At 44.1% G+C, this 16,104-nt stretch overlaps 1 protein-coding gene across 12 annotated transcripts in view; it reads left to right on the top strand.

The window, feature by feature from the left end:
• The window catches only part of BRCA1 (BRCA1 DNA repair associated), a 67,316-nt gene extending 51,212 nt beyond the window's left edge, over positions 1-16,104 (top strand). For 10 of the 12 annotated variants that reach the window (XM_027624565.2, XM_027624569.2, XM_027624567.2 and 7 more), the window contains 7 exons: positions 1,254-1,331; positions 1,824-1,864; positions 5,949-6,032; positions 10,935-10,989; positions 12,582-12,655; positions 13,036-13,096; positions 14,878-16,104. In XM_027624565.2, the coding sequence (XP_027480366.1) occupies positions 1,254-1,331; positions 1,824-1,864; positions 5,949-6,032; positions 10,935-10,989; positions 12,582-12,655; positions 13,036-13,096; positions 14,878-15,059 (575 nt within the window). In that variant the 3' untranslated portion in view covers positions 15,060-16,104. Of the gene's footprint in view, positions 1-1,253; positions 1,332-1,823; positions 1,865-5,948; positions 6,033-10,934; positions 10,990-12,581; positions 12,656-13,035; positions 13,097-14,877 lie in introns of those variants that run through there. The other 2 variants (XM_027624570.2, XR_003525088.2) reach the window with 2 other exon arrangements.

Here is a 16,104-nt window from a genome sequence, read left to right as displayed (position 1 = left end):
CCTGGGTGGCTCAGTCGTTAAGCGTCTGCCTTCGGCTCAGGTCAGTTATCCCAGGGTCGGGGGATCGAGCCCCGCATCGGGCTCCCTGCTCCGCGGAAAGCCTGCTTCTCCCTCTCCCACTCCCCCTGCTTGTGTTCCCTCTCTCACTGTGTCTCTCTCTGTCAAATAAATAAAATCTTTAAAAAAATATAATAAAGTAGTTCGGTCTTTAAACAAAGGGAATACAACATTTGCTACTTTTAAACTAAAAATGAACCAAAATAGAATTCTGAGTTTAAAGCCTATTACTAATCAACTTTTACAACAGTTTAAAAATTGAAGAAGGAAACCCTTTTTTTTTTTTAAAGATTATTTACTTATTTGACACACAGAGAGAGATAGAGAGCACAAGCACGGGGAGCGGCAGGCAGAGGGAGAGGGAGAAGCAGGCTTCCCGCAGAGCAAGGAACCCGTTGTGGGGCTTGATCCTAGGACCCTGGGATCATGACCTGAGCTGAAGGCAGCCGCTTAACCGACTGAGCCACCTAGGCGCCCCAGGAAAAACATTTTTTAATTTGTGAAGAATTCTGGGAGAGAAAATGGCTATTGTTCCACTGGCAGATGGCCTACTGTGTTTAGGATTTAGTTAATTTCTCCTGTTTAAAACTAAGTGTTCTTTCCTCATTTTGCTTAGTTCTTCAAAGGGGGCCTTTGAAACACTACGAAGAAACAGAACTGATTCTTCAGCAATTGCTTTCTGAAATACATAGAAAAGAGAAAAGCTGTGAAAATAGTCTATTTTCCTGGCCCTCTCAGGGGAATTAGGAATTAAGGGGTTAGGACTCCCCAGGGAGACGTTCTGGGGGTGAAACTTTGTCGCTTACATGGACATTTCAGATTCAGGATTTCACATATTCGTGTCCTTTCACATTTTGCCATCCAGTGAAATAGACCTTCCCCATCCACATGTATCAGTATACATGGGGAATTTCTTGAACACTGTGACAGACATCTTGAGCACCTAGAAGACAGAGCAGACCTTTCCTGTGGTCTTAACCTCGTATCAGCCTCTTCCAGACTTCCAAAGATGCACACCTGCTGGTTATAATTAGGGATGCTTCCAGCCTCTGAGTCTATCACCAGGGCTGTTGGAATCATCAATCCAGATTGATCTCGAGTGGCATAAGGAGCTAGGGGCACTTTAGCTTCTTACAGCAGAACTTCCTGATTTTTGTTTTCCCCTTCTAATCCTTTGGATGTTTTTCATCCTGCAGATGCTGAATTTGTGTGTGAACGGACACTGAAATATTTTCTGGGTATTGCAGGAGGAAAATGGGTAGTTAGCTATTTCTGTAAGTACAGTATATCTCCCCTCCTCCCTTTAACACCTCAGAATTGCATTTTAACACCTAACTTTTTTAACACCTAAGGTTTTTGCTGATGCTGAATCTGAATTACCAAAAGGTCTTTAATGGTAACACTAAACTAGCTTTATCTTGAATGCATATCTCTGCTCGGATAAGCTGGTGATGTTGGGGAAAATGGATTTCATTTTATAACTAATAGGACCTAATCTGCTCCTAGCAAAGTTAGCATATAACTAAGGATTTATTTAATACCAGGCAGAAATCCATGTGCAGCAGGCACTTTTATAATGTTTAATTTAAGCCACTGCCGTGTCTCCAGAAGAAGATCTGTTAGGGAGCTGTGGCTTTATAGAGGGAGGACCTCTACTCAGTGTTCTGCCCTCTGCGCTGTTGCATGAATCGCTTCACCATCCACCTCCATGAAAAGAGCACATTCTTCTGCCTTCGTGTGACCTGTCTTTTCTGTCATCTCTTTAGGGGTGACCCAGTCTATTAAAGAAAGAAAGATGCTAGATGAGGTAGGTACTTGATGTTACAAACGGATCAAAAAGACTTGGTGCCATTGAGTCACAAAAGCACTGAATACTTGTCTGCTTCCTTGTTTGTAGTCCTTTCCAAAGACATTCCCTGGTGATGTGGATCATCAAGAATTGCAGAGCAACCCAGGAAATTCTGTGTTCTCAGTTCAAGTTTCAGTAGAAACAATCTCCTCAGAGGAAGGAAAAGGAATTTATAAAGCAGAAAGAAAAGATTCATAAGCCTAAGAAACAGGCCCACCTGATCTCACATGTATAGACCTTTGTAGAAAACTGGTTGTCCACTGTCTTTGAAGAAAAACCCTTCGTATTAATATGCAAATATATCTGCTTAAAACTCAGATGCCTTCAAAGAGATGTTACTTTTATGATCCTGAGAACAGTGAGGTAAATAAGACAGTGTAGGAGGAAGAATAATTTTAGAACAGAGCCATCTAAGCTGCCAGTGACAACAGATCAGGCAAAATAAAATTAGCAAAAGCAGTTTTAAACTACTATGTACTATTCAGCATATTCATAGTTAATCAAATGATGTTTTTGTTGGTTTTAACTTTGATTCTGTGACCTGATATGATTGGGAGCCTACTATGTCCTGGGCAGCAGGAATACTGCTGCAAATAAGAGTGATGGGTCCCTGCTCCGCTGGGATCCATGTTCCACTGAGGGGAGATATATAGTAAATAAAGATGCATTCAAAATACCAATAAATAGAGGCACCCAGGTGGCTCGGTTAGTTAAACATCTGAGTCTTGGGGCACCTGGGTGGCTTAGTCGTTAAGCATCTGCCTTCGGCTCAGGTCATGATCCCAGGCTCCTGGAATCGAGCCCCGCATCAGGCTCCTGGCTCCTCGGGGAAGCCTGCTTCCCCCTCTTCTCTTCCCCCTGCTTGTGTTCCCTCTCTTGCTGTGTCTCTCTCTGTCAAATAAATAAATAAAATCTTAACAAAAATCTGAGTCTTGATCTCAACTCAGGTCTTGATCTCAGGGTCATGAGTTCGAGCCCTGTGTTGAGCTCCACACTGGGCATAGAGCCTACTTAAAAAAACCAACCAAACAAACAAAACCAATAAATACTATGGAATAAAAACTTAGGGGTGCCTGGGTGGCTCGGTCGTTAAGCGTCTGCCTTCGGCTCAGGTCATGATCCCAGGGTCCTGGAATCGAGCCCCTCATTGGGCTCCCTGCTCAGCCAGGAGCCTGCTTCTCCCTCTCCCACTCCCCCTGCTTGTGTTCCCTCTCTTGCTGTGTCTCTCTCTCTCTCTCTCTCTCTCTGTCAAATAAATAAATAAAATCTTTAAAAAAAAAACTAAAAAAAAATGATAGTAGCCAGATAATTAAAAATAAATAAATACATTACATACTTAACTGTGGAAGAGAAATACACAGAACAGACTAGCAACTGACTGGGGACAGAGATTGACTACCTAAGGACACCAGGAAAGGCTTTCTGAAAACCTTGAGCTGAGACCTAAAAGACCAAGAATTGGTCTAGAAAAATGTAGGGAACAAATGTTAACAGGCAGAAGAACAGCAAGCATAAATGTCTTGAGGTAGGAATGAGTTTGGTTTATTAAAGAAAAATAGGCCAGCATAGCTGTAGAGTAGTAATTGGTGAATTACATGTAGGGAGCAGAGGTTGGACCAGGGGTTGGAAAAGGTCACAGACAAGGGCTAGATCAGGTAGGATTTGGTGGAAGTCATGGTAAGGAATTTGAATCTTATTTCTAGGGTAATTGGTGGCATGGAGATGGTAAGAAGAAATTGGTTAGAGTTATGTTTGGAGATAGGACCTGCTAAAGGGTTAAATTTGGAGGATGGGGTAAAGGGAGGCATTGAGGGGTAAGGCTTAGGTTTTTGGCCTGAACGATAGTGGATGTTAGTAATAGTAAATCAGGTAAGGAAGAAGAGGAGGAGCATCCTGGGATGGGGCAGAACGGGAGGCAGGAGCAGAATCAAGAGCTCTGTTTTAGATGTGTGAATTTGGGGATTTATACTAGACTTTCAGGTAGAGAGCTTAAGTCGGCACGGGGGTATAATCAGAACAAGGAATTTGAGGGTCAGCTTCAAACATGACATTTTTAGCACTAGACTTTTCTCACTCAAGTGGCTACAAAATGTTAAGTGTTCTTTCCTCTAATAACAGCCTGTGGTGACATTCATGACGCTGTCCTCCCTACATTTTGGTCAGAATTGTTTCTAAGCGTTCTTCCCCAAAATTCTCCCAAAAGCTCTAATCTCCGCAATCCCATTATTCTTTATTTCCTCATCCTTCACCAGTCAGAACCAGTAATTTTGAAAAAGCTCTAACTTTCTTTAATGTGTTAAATGTATATTTTACCATTTTGGTCTCAATTGTAAATCTCTCAATGGAAATCTGAGAAGCCCTAATTTCTTTTTTTTTTAATTTTTTTATTGTTATGTTAATCACCATATATTACATCATTAGTTTTTGGTGCAGTGTTCCATGATTCATTGTTTGTTCATAACACCCAGTGCTCCATGCAGAACGTGCCCTCCTCAATACCCATCACCAGGCTAACCCATCCCCCTACCCCCCCCCTCTAGAACCCTCAGTTTGTTTTTCAGAGTCCATCATCTCTCATGGTTCGTCTCCCCCTCTGACATACTCCCCTTTTCTTCCTCTCCTGTTATCTTCTTCTTTTCCTTTTTTCTTAAAATATGTTGCGTTATTTGTTTCAGAAGTACAGAACTGTGATTCAACAGTCTTGCACAATTCACAGCGCTCACCGTAGCACATACCCTCCCCAATGTCTATCACCCAGCCACCCCATCCCTCCCACCCCCAACCACTCCAGTAACACTCAGTTTCTTTCCTGAGATTAAGAATTCCTCATATCAGTGAGGTCATGTGATACATGTCTTTCTCTGATTGACTTATTTCACTCAGCATAACACCCTCCAGTTCCATCCACGTCGTTGCAAATGGCAAGATCTCATTCCTTTTGATGGCTGCATAATATTCCATTGTGTATATATACCACATCTTCTTTATCCATTCGTCTGTCGATGGGCATCTTGGCTCTTTCCACAGTTTGGCTATGGTGGACATTGCTGCTATAAACATTGGGGTACACGTACCCCTTCGGGTCCCTACATTTGTATCTTTGTGGTAAATACCCAGTAGTGCAATTGCTGGATCGAACGGTAGCTCTAATTTCAACTGTTTGAGGAACCTCCATACTGTTTTCCAGAGGGGTTGCACCAGCTTGCATTCCCACCAACAGTGTAGGAGGGTTCCCCTTTCTCCACATCCCCGCCAACATCTGTCGTTCCCTGACTTGTTAATTTTAGCCATTCTGACGGGTGTGAGGTGGTATCTCATTGAGATTTTGATTTGGATTTCCCTGATGCCGAGCGATGTTGAGCACTTTTTCATGTGCCTGTTGGCCATTTGGATGTCTTCTTTGGAGAAATGTCTGTTCATGTCTTCTGCCCATTTCTTGATTGGATTCTTTGTTCTTTGGGTGTTGAGTTTGATAAGTTCTTTAGAGATTTTGGATACTAGCCCTTTATCTGATGTCATTTGCAAATATTTTCTCCCATTCTGTCGGTTGTCTTTTGGTTTTGTGGACTGTTTCTTTTGCTGTGCAAAAGCTTTTTATCTTGATGAAATCCCAATAGTTCATTTTTGCCCTGGGAGAAGCCCTAATTTCTTTAGATGGTAATACACAATTGATTTAAGAGATCAGGAATTCTCCAGTTTCCTTTATAACAGTGCAGTATTAGCAGTTTAATCTCAATGCTAAGTGAATGTTTTGAGAAGAGGCAGATGTTGAAAATTAAAATACGTTAAGGCCCGATGAGGTGAAAAGCCAATTGTTCATTTCTGCCCACAAAGATTTGCTTTAGTGAATTGATTTCAGCAGCTGAGATGCTGGTCATTTCATTCAGTCCACCAAAAAGAATGATTTTTTTCAGGCAGGGGTGGGGTTGTTAAAATTCTGCCCGGCAGTACTGAATTCCTTAATAGGATGTATCTACTCTACTTCCATTGAAGGAGGCTTCTCTTTCTCTGATCCCTATGGTTTGCCTTGGGTTTCTTCCAGCATGATTTTGAAGTCAGAGGAGATGTTGTGAATGGAAGAAACCACCAGGGTCCGAAGCGAGCAAGAGAATCCCGAGACAGAAAGGTAAAGCCCCACTCTGCCATGTTGACAAAAACCCCACCCACCCTACTGCATTCCAGTCTCTTTCGTGGAGATGGTCTCATGCACCTGTAAGGGGCATCACATACTTACTGCTACAGCACTAGCTGGGTGCTTCCATAGAGGTTCTTATTTATTTGTTTGTTTATTTTAAGGTTTTATTTATTTGAGAGACAAAGCACAAGCAGAGGGAGGGGCAGAGGGAGAGGAACAAGCAGACTCCCCGCCAAGCAGGGAGCCCAACTCGGGGCTCAGTCCCAGGACTCTGAGATCATGACCTGAGCCAAACACAGACACTTAACCGACTGAGCCGCCCAGGCGCCCCTTTTTAAATTTTTAAAAAAGATTTATTTATTTATTTATTTATTTATTTATTTATTTATTTTAGAAGAGAGAGCATGAGCAGGAGGGGCAGAGGGAGAGGGAGGGAGAATATCAAGCAGACTGTGCTCTGAGTCTGGAGCCCAACATAGGGCTCAGTCACACAACCCTGAGATCACAACTGAGCCAAAACCAATTGTCAGGCGCTTAACTGACCGCACCACCCAGGTCCCCCTAGGTTATTTTTTAGTTCTCCTAGCCCAACAAGGTAAATAAGTATTCTCTCCGTTTTATGAAGGAGGGAACTTAGAGGTGTAGAGAAACTATGTACTTTGGACTCCAGTCTGGGGTTCAAATCTCAGCTGGTGGCAGAGCTAGGATTTGAAACAGATGTGAATCTAAGGCCTTTGCTGTCTCCACTTCACCGTGGTGTCTTTCTGTAAAGTAGTGTGGTCATTGCTGCAAGGGAGATGTACACAGTGCTGTCTGTGGAAGCACAGAAGAGAAAGTGATCGATAAATCAACAGCAAACATCTTTACAATGTATACTATATGCCAGGGTCTGCTCTAAACACGCGATCTATTAACTAACAATTTTACATCAGCTTGGGGCACCTGGGTGGCTCAGTCAGTTAAGTGACTTTGGCTCAAGTCATGATCTCAGTGTCCTGGAATCAAGCCCCACGTTGGGCTCCCTGCTCAGGGGGGAGTCTGTCTCTCCCTCTCCCTCTGCCTCTCTCTGCTCCCTCGTGCTGTTTCTCTCTCAAATAAATAAAAAAAATTGTTTAAAGAGTATGTATGTATCTATTTATTTGACAGAGAGAGCGAGCACAAGCAGGGGGAGCGGGGGAGCAGCAGGGAGAGGGAGAGGGAGAAGCAGGCTCCCTGCTGAGTAGAGAGCCCGGCATGGGGCTCTATCCCAGAACCCTGGGATCATGACCTGAGCCGAAAGCAAACGCTTAACTGACTAAGCCACCTAGGCGCCCTACAAATAAATAAAATCTTTAAAAAAAATTTTTTTACAGCAGCTCTATGAGGTGTGTACTATAATTATACCTATTTAGTTTTAAGATTTTATTTATTTATTTGAGAGAGAGAGCATGAGAGGGTGTAGGTGCAGAGGGAGAGGGAGAAGCAGACTCCCTGCTGAGCAAGAAGCCCGACATAGGGCTTGATTCCAGGATTCTGAGATCACGACCTGAGCTGAAGTCAGACACTTAACCGACTGAGCCACCCAGGTGCCCCTAGTTATACCTATTTTATAGATGAGCAAATGAAAGCTCAGAGAGGTTGAGTAAATTGCCCAAGCTCACACAGCTAGTTGGGAACCCATGACTAGTTGAACACATATAGTCAAGCTCCAGAATCTGAGCTCTTAACAATATCAGAATTTCTTGGGTCATATGGCCCCAAATTTTAACAAAACAATACTAGGGGCATCTGGTTGGCTCACTCAGAAGAGCATGCGACTCTTTATCTTGGGGTTGTGAGTTAGAGCCCCATGTTGGGTGTAGAGATTACTCAAATAAATTAAAACTTTAATTAAAAAATCTTAAAAAAAATAATACCATCAGGCACCTGGGTGGCTCAGTCATTGAGCGTCTGACTTCGGCTCAACTCATGATCCCAGGGTCCTGGGATCGAGCCCCATATTGGGCTCCCTGCTCAGCAGGAAGCCTGCTTCTCCCTCTCCCACTCCCCTGCTTGTGTTCCCTCTCTCACTGTCTCTCTCTCAAATAAAATAAAATCTTTAAAAATAATATAATAATAATACCATAGTTTCTTGGAAAGGTATAGAAGATTTCACAGAGGAAAAAAGTAGATTATTCTAACAACTTTACAAATGAAGGACTAGAGGCCCAGGAAGACTCTGTGATTTTCCCCAGGTCATACTGTAGCAGATGATGGAGCCAAAGCAATGTTGCCCTCTCAGGGAGAAGTCCAGGCAAGATTTCACACCTTCCTGTCAGGCCTGAACTGGCTGCTTTCTCAGGTCACTGACTGAGCGCTTACGCGCCTAGTCAGCGTTTCTTCTTTTTTTAAATGTGCACCACTGAGCATTTCAGAACAGTCCCATACGGAGCACCGTCTGTCCCTTTATAGAACTTGAGCAAGAACCACTAGAAGTGATTTTCTAGAGAAAACTGCTTTGGGAGAACTCTGAACCCTTGGGGTCAGCCCAACCCCACCCTCTGAGCCTATCAAGTAACTTCCAGATGCCGAGAAGAGCTGCTGGCCCTGTTTCTGCTTCTGCCTTCACCCCAGGGGAGTTCTGTGTGAGCCAGCTATTTGTTTTTATTCCACTGTATGCAAGGCAGAATTAGCACCAGATTCTTCCTCCTTCAAAGGAAATTCCAGTGTTTGGGGATTTTTCCCAATTTTGGGATGGCAATGATGGAAAGTGCCTGGTCAAAGTAATGACATTCTGAAGATACTAAATGTCACTGTAGTATTTTCCCATGTAAAAGAAATGTATTTGTAGAGATGAAACTTCAGATTTCTTATCTCATAACTAGACATCCTCATGAGTGAGTGTCAGCTTGGATATAAAAATTCCTAATCTTTTGTACTTTTCACAGCAACATTTGGCTCCAGCAAGCCGCCTGGGGAGAGCTTTTAGCATTATGAGTATCTAGATCCTGTCAACAGGTTGGGATGCAGTTTATTCATACAGATATTAAGAATGGCATATATGGATGCTGTCACAACAGAAACAGACTTGTCCTGCTGCTCTTGTTTTTGTTTTTTGTTTTGTTTAAAGACTTTATTTATTTGAGAGCAAGATTGAGAGATGGCAAGAGGGAGCACAGAAGGGGAGGAGAAAGAGAAGCAAGCTCCCCGCTGAGCAGGGAGCCCGAGGTGGGGCTCGCTCCCAGGACCCCGAGACTACAACCTGAGCCAGAGGCAGACACCTAACCAACTGAGCCACCCAGGCGCCCCAGCCTGCCGCTCTTTCTTATTCTGTGGTTGTAGTTGAGATGAGAGTGGGGAGGCTCATTTCCTAAAGGCCATTATGAGTTTTTAGCATGTCTTTTAAGTGATACTCTAGTGGGGCACCTGGGTGGCACAGTCGTTTAAACGTCCGACTCTTGGTTTCGGCTCAGGTCGTGATCTCATGGATTGTGGGATCAAGCCCCACGTTGGGCTCTGCACTCAGCAGGGAGTCTGCTTGAAAGGTTCTCTCTCCTTCTCCTTCTGCCCCTCTCCCCACTGGTGCTCGTGGTGTGCGTGCTCTCTCTCTCTCGAATAAATAAATAAATCTTTAAAAAAAATAAAAATGATACCCTAGTGCTTGCCTAAGAACCTGCGCCAATGTATGTATAAGAATCTGCCTGTAACATGAGCCACACAAGGGCTGTTTAAATTCTAGATAACTAAATTAAATAAAATATGAAGTTTCGTTCCTCACTCACTGTAACCACATTTCAAGAGCTTGGTAGCTGCATGTGACTTGTGGCCACCTTATTAACATCAATATAGAACATTTCCATCATCACAAAAAGTTCTTTTGTTTTTTAAAGTTTATTTATTTAAGTAATCTCTGCACCCAACATGGGGCTCACACCCACGACCCTGAGATCAAGAGCCGCATACTCCACAACTGAGCCAGCCAGGCCCCCCAGAAAGTTCTTGTGGATGGTGCTAGCGAGCAGTGTATGTAAGTGGAAGAGGCACCTTGGAGGTGCAGGATAATCTGTGTCTCCTGGAAACCAGGCAGTCAGGTCAGCTCAATGAGAAGAGGCAGAACCAGGCTTCACTTCTAGATTAGATTAACTTCTAGATTAAAAATAAAAACAAAAAACAGTTTAGGTTGCCTGAAGGAACAAGGGCCAGTCTTAGAGCAGTGTGGAGGAAGGAACAGATGTCCAGAGGCCAGAAGAAAGAGGAGAAAAGGAGCATGTAAAATCAACATAGACCTCTCTGCCAGTTAGGGTGATGGTTAGAATTGACGTACCAAGTCTGGATAAACAAACTGCAGCTTATAGCTTGAATTTCTTGCCATCCAAACCTCTTATTAAATATAAAGAAGGCCCGGGTTTTTTTTGTCTCAACAAGAAGTGAAGTCACCAGGAAGGAGCCTGTGCCTGATTGGTGGCAAAGTGAGATGCTCAGCCTCTGAATAACAAAGAATGACTGTAGAGTGGATCAACTACATACTCACTTTTTTTAGAAGTCTTCTAAAATCCATCAGTGTTCTGACATTGGACTCCTTGTCTCCAGGAAGTAGCAGAAATTATCAGGTGGTAGGGGCGCCTGGGTGGCTCAGTCATTAAGCGTCTGCCTTCAGCTCAGGTCATGATCTCAGGGTCCTGGGATCGAGCCCCACATTGGGCTCCCTGCTCCGCGGGAAGCCTGCTTCTCCCTCTCCCACTCCCCCTGCTTGTGTTCCCTCTCTCGCTGTGTCTCTCTCTATTAAATAACAAAAAAGAAAAGAAATTATCAGGTGGTAAAGAAAAAAGAAAGTCCTTCATTTTGGAGAGTCTGTTTATATTGTTTTTTATAAAATGCATACTCTTATAATTAGTGTTTCTTTCTCTCCATCCCTCTGTCCCACTCTTCTCCCAGATCTTCAGGGGCCTAGAAGTCTGTTGCTATGGGCCCTTTACCAACATGCCCACAGGTAAGAAACTGGGAGAAGTGCAGAGTCCAGCACCAGCCTTTCTCTTACATGGTGGAGTGTTATAGGAGAGACTGTCTTAACGGGGCTCCTCAGATTGGCGAGGTGCTCTAGAGCTCATTCTGTTTCTCTACGATCTGTCAGACAAAACTGCACCTAAACGTTACCCTATGTCAAAAAACCAGCCCTGTGCTCTTTCTCAAGAGCTAGAAGGCCGTGAAGATTTAGCTTCTAGGATGCAGTGTTCTGTGCTCAGATGGGGAAGAGCTGCCCTTACTGGCCTTTGGTTTAAGAAAGGAGGGAAAGAATAAGGTGGGGAGAAGATACCTTTCAGGTTTGTAAATGTTAAGAAAGAATTCTGCTCTTCCTAAATCATCTTCATTTGATAATGAGAAACAAGCACGGCAGCTACATAAGCCCTGTAGGCCTGGGGCCCCACACAGGCCCAGAGCAAGCAGGGAAGTACTCTTGATGAACATTTTCTAATTAACTCTGACATTGAATGTGATGTTATGTTTAGGAGTGCTATGTGGCTCAACTCTGGAGTTGTGTGGCACTGAGGCCCTGGCATGTGTATAGATTTGGTTCTTTTCGAAACAAAGTCCACCTACCTTTGCTTCTGTGCCCACTTCCTCCCCAGGGATCAGGTTCTCTTACTCCTCAAAAGATGGCCTTGGCATCTGGTCAGGGACAGATGAGTGGTAGCAAGAGAGCCCAGCAAAGTAATTTTACTTCTGTCTTCTCTATTGGTTATTGATTGGATTTTTATGAAATTTCCAAGTGCCACTTGGGGATTTCTCAGTGTTTTTGTTCTTTGGTGTAATGAAAACGAGGTCCCTAACAGGTATCGTTTTGGAGATGAGTCAGTTGATCTCAGTTCTTTAAGACAAACAGGAGCCACCTCCACAATCCCCAGAAACGGACTGATGAAAAAAGAGCACCCAAAGAGGCCCAGAAGCCATTCCTTGGTCCATTCTGCTGATTTTCCAGGTGCAGGTGGAACATCTCTACAGTCCCTTTTGATTTCTGTTCCCCTGAGTGTGTCAATTCCAGCTGAGCACGGAGCCCTTCCCCACTGATGTACTGAGTCTCCGTTCAGGATGATGTGTATTTTTTTTTTTTTTTGACTGAATGAATTATCTTCCTGTCTCTTGACATTTACAGTAATTACCACCAAGTATGGTGCCCTCAGTGGCCGTGATTATCAATTACCAACACAGAATTAGGCAGGGAGGGAGGGAAAGCAAACAGGTATTTTTTCACAGTATCTTAGCCAGCAATTTAGCAAATTAGGGAAATTGGATCTTAGATTCTTTTCTTCCAAAGTGTTTTATTTGAGAGACTGTCAAACCTTATCTACCAAGGGGCCTTCTGGGGACCAATAACCAGGGTAGGTAGCATATCGGTGGCAAACTTAGAATCCATACCTGGTATAGATTCTAGTTCAAGGCCTCTCTGTCCTTTTGGAGCAGAGATAGAGACTCTCCCACTTTGAAGTCTTGCTGTAAGCCTTCATCCAGAGGAGTGTGGGATAGAGGGCCCAGGTTAAGTGTGTAGAGTACTGTGGTGATTTTAGGTCTCTCTGTGCTATTTAGATCAACTGGAGTGGATGGTGCACCTCTGTGGGGCTTCTGTGGTGAAGGAACCTTCGTTATTCACTCTCAGCAAGGTAAGTGTTTGATGCCCTGTCAGAGGGGGACAACACAAAATCTGTCCTATGACGGAGCAAGGCTGGCACCCATCAGTCCCTGTGTACCCTGCCAGGGGGCCTCGGAAGCCTCTCTTAGCCCAAGCTTTCTCTGATCATGTGCCAGTGCCAGAAAACTCTCATGTGTGGAGTGTCAGTAAGGACTTGAGTTCTCTAAGTATTTAATTTATTAAGGGAATGTTCTCCCTTCAACGCTTCCTTTTTGCCTTATGCCCTTCCCCTCCTTTCTGTGGTGGCACCTTAAGTAGTCTGCTTCAGCACACCATCAAGAAATGGTGAAGTGACTGTTGCAAAAGTCCAGCTCTGATACCCTCCATGCTGTTTCCTTCCTGGGGATGCAGGGTACTCACCCAGTGGTGGTTGTGCAGCCGGACGCCTGGGCAGAGGACAGTGGCTTCCATGGTAAGTCTTGCTGTAAGCCTTTGTCCAGAGAAGTATGGATGGCAGGGCCCAGATGAAGTCTGCAGATGACTGTGGTGATTTTAGGCCTAAATGTCCTGTTTCAATCAACTGGAGTAGATGGTGCACCTGTGTGGGGCTTCAGAAGGCCATGGACATGTGCCTGTGACATATGGGGTCCTGTGTGATGAGTTTGGTTCACCACAGATCACCCAGTGATTAACACAGTTCTCAATGACCTTCTAGGTGCTCAGTGAATATTTGAATGAATAAATGAAGGAATGAATGAATGGCTAAAATGTCCTTTTAAAACAGTGGTTTGCTGGGGCGCCTGGGTGGCTCAGTCGTTAAGCGTCTGCCTTCGGCTCAGGTCATGATCCCAGGATCCTGGGATCGAGCCCCACATCAGGCTCCCCGCTTGGCGGGAAGCCTGCTTCTCCCTCTCCCACTCCCCCTGCTTGTGTTCCTTCTCTCACTATCTCTCTCTCTCTCTCTCTGTCAAATAAATAAATAAAATCTAAAAAAAAAAAAATGCAACAATCTTCCTAAAAAAAAAAAAACCAGTGGTTTGCTCATTTGGCATTTATAAAAGTAATGCATGAGCTATTTCCATTGGTGGGGGTTAAATATTAATTAATGTTCATCACATAAAATATAAATGAGCATAGGGGTGAATGGGTGGCTCAGTCATTAGGTTTCTGCCTTCGGCTCAGGTCGTGATCCCAGGGTCCTGGGATCGAGCCCCGCCCGCATCAGGCCCCCTGCTCAGTGGGAAACCTGCTTCTCCCTCTCCCTCTCCCCCTGCTTGTGTTCCCTCTCTCGCTGTGTCTCTGTCAAAGAAATAAAATAAAATAAATAAAATCTTTAAAAATATATATAAATGAGGGTGCCTGGGTGGCTCAGTTGGTTAAGCAACTGCCTTTGGCTCAGGTCATGATCCTGGAGTCCCGGGATCGAGTCCCGCATCGGGCTCCCTGCTCATCAGGGAGTCTGCTTCTCCCTCTGACCTTCTTCCCTCTCATGCTCTCTCTCTACCATTCTCTCTCTCTCTCAATAAATAAATAAAAATCTTTAAAAAACAAAACAAAACATTTAAAAAATAAATAAATAAAAAATAAAAAAATATATAAATGAGCACAAACACAATGAAATAATTCCAGTAATCCCACCACTTAGAGATGGTGATGGTAAAATTCTTCCATGCATGTGTGCATATATATGTACACGCATATATTTCACACAAATGTGATCACGCTTATACTGTTTTGCTTTCTCACCTAAGGTTGCAAAATCATTAAATTGCAGTGCCGTTTTGTGCTCTCTGGTGACTTTTTTTTTTTTTAAGATTTTATTTATTTTTATTTGAGAGAGAGAGCAGGGGAGGGGCAGAGGGAGAGAGAGAGAATCTCCAGCGGACTCCACACTGAGCACAGAGCTCAACGCAGGGCTCCATCCCAGGACCCTGAAGTCGCAATCTGAGCAGAAACCAAGAGTTGGTCGCTCAACCGACTGAGCCACCCAGGCGCCCCTGGTGACTTCTCCTTTAACAGATTGGAGTTCCTGTTAGTAAAGTTGCCAGAGGCTGTAGGCTTTCACCAGCAGTCACTCCTCAGGCTTCTGAATGAGGTCCTGTGTCCTGAAGCATTATTTAAGATCAGCAGTTTTGCACTCACCCGAGTGACCCTATGAACTCCTACAACCAGGTTCCCGGAGTAGATTGACAGGAGTCTGGTCTGGGAAAAAGTGAAGTGACACTAATTTCTGCTTGTGTTCTCTGTCCCCAGCGATTGGGCAGATGTGTGAGGCACCTGTGGTGACCCGAGAGTGGGTATTGGACAGTGTAGCCCTCTACCAGTGCCAGGAGCTGGACACCTACCTGATCCCACAGATTCCCGGAGCTGCTGCTCACTCCAGCCAGCCATGCATGCAGCGTCTGGAGCCTGTCTCCACAGGACCCCGAGAATGATCGTAAGAAGCAGCCTTTTTCCAGGCCCCAGGAGCTCTTCTTCAGTCCTTCCATAGTCCTGGTTACTGAATATTTTATGTACATTAGCCTGAGAAGAAATTCTGGCTGTGCAAGAGTCCCTTAAAGATTTTTCTGCTTTAAGTCACCCTTTGAAATCTCCCATGAGCACAAAATTGTCATAATTTTTCACCTGAAAAGAATTTAAAACCATTTAAACCCCACCAGTTGAGCAAGATGCTGATTCATTATTTACTAGCCCTAGTCCTCATACTGGGGATGTTGGCTTAGAGCTGGAGGCACAGAATGCTGGCCTCTGGAGAATAGTTGGTCTCCCTAAGTTTGCTCCTCTAAAACCCTGTGTTCGTAAAGGCCAAGAGTCAGACCCTTCAGTGGAAGGCAAGTACTTGGGGAATCTGTGACGTGACTTAAAATCAGAATAGTCCTCGGGCGGCTCTCAAATGTTGGAGTGGAGCGGGGGGTGGCAGAGGGATTCAGAGGCAGGTAATAGATATAAATATGAACCCTGAGGGTTAGAGGAGAGGGGAGTCACACTGGCCCTGATCTCCAGAAGTCTGTGCTATAGTCACTGGATTTCAAAGGAATTTCTTAGCACTGATGTGCTCTGAAATAGAATCTCTTCAAGAACTGTTGTCCGAAGAGAGTCTTCTAATTCCCCGTTAGAAATAAATACAGTGTTTATTGTTATAGCTCTGATATGTCACCCATTCCTCTTGAAACATAAGATCTCTGATATGGATATTTCCTGTCTGTAAAATGATGGATCCCACCAGGAAAGGAGCTGTTGCTTTCCTTGAGGTAATTTTTTTCTCTGTGCCTCCTCTTGCTGAACTGTATAGCTTCATAAATAATTTTGTTTGCCGAAGGAAGAGAAAGTGTTTTTCATCAACTCATTATCCAGGACTGTTTATAGCTGTTGGAAGGACTAGGTCTTCCTTAGTCCCCCAGTGTGTGAGGGCAGTACAGACCTGATTGTACAAAATGTTTTGTAAATGTTGTGCTATTCACCTGCCAATAAACTTGGTAG

The sequence above is a fragment of the Zalophus californianus genome, chromosome 16 (genome assembly GCF_009762305.2).
Source record: "Zalophus californianus isolate mZalCal1 chromosome 16, mZalCal1.pri.v2, whole genome shotgun sequence".
NCBI lineage: Eukaryota > Metazoa > Chordata > Mammalia > Carnivora > Otariidae > Zalophus > Zalophus californianus.
The sequence above is the reverse complement of the archived record's forward strand: the minus strand, read 5'-3'. Positions and strand labels throughout refer to the sequence as shown.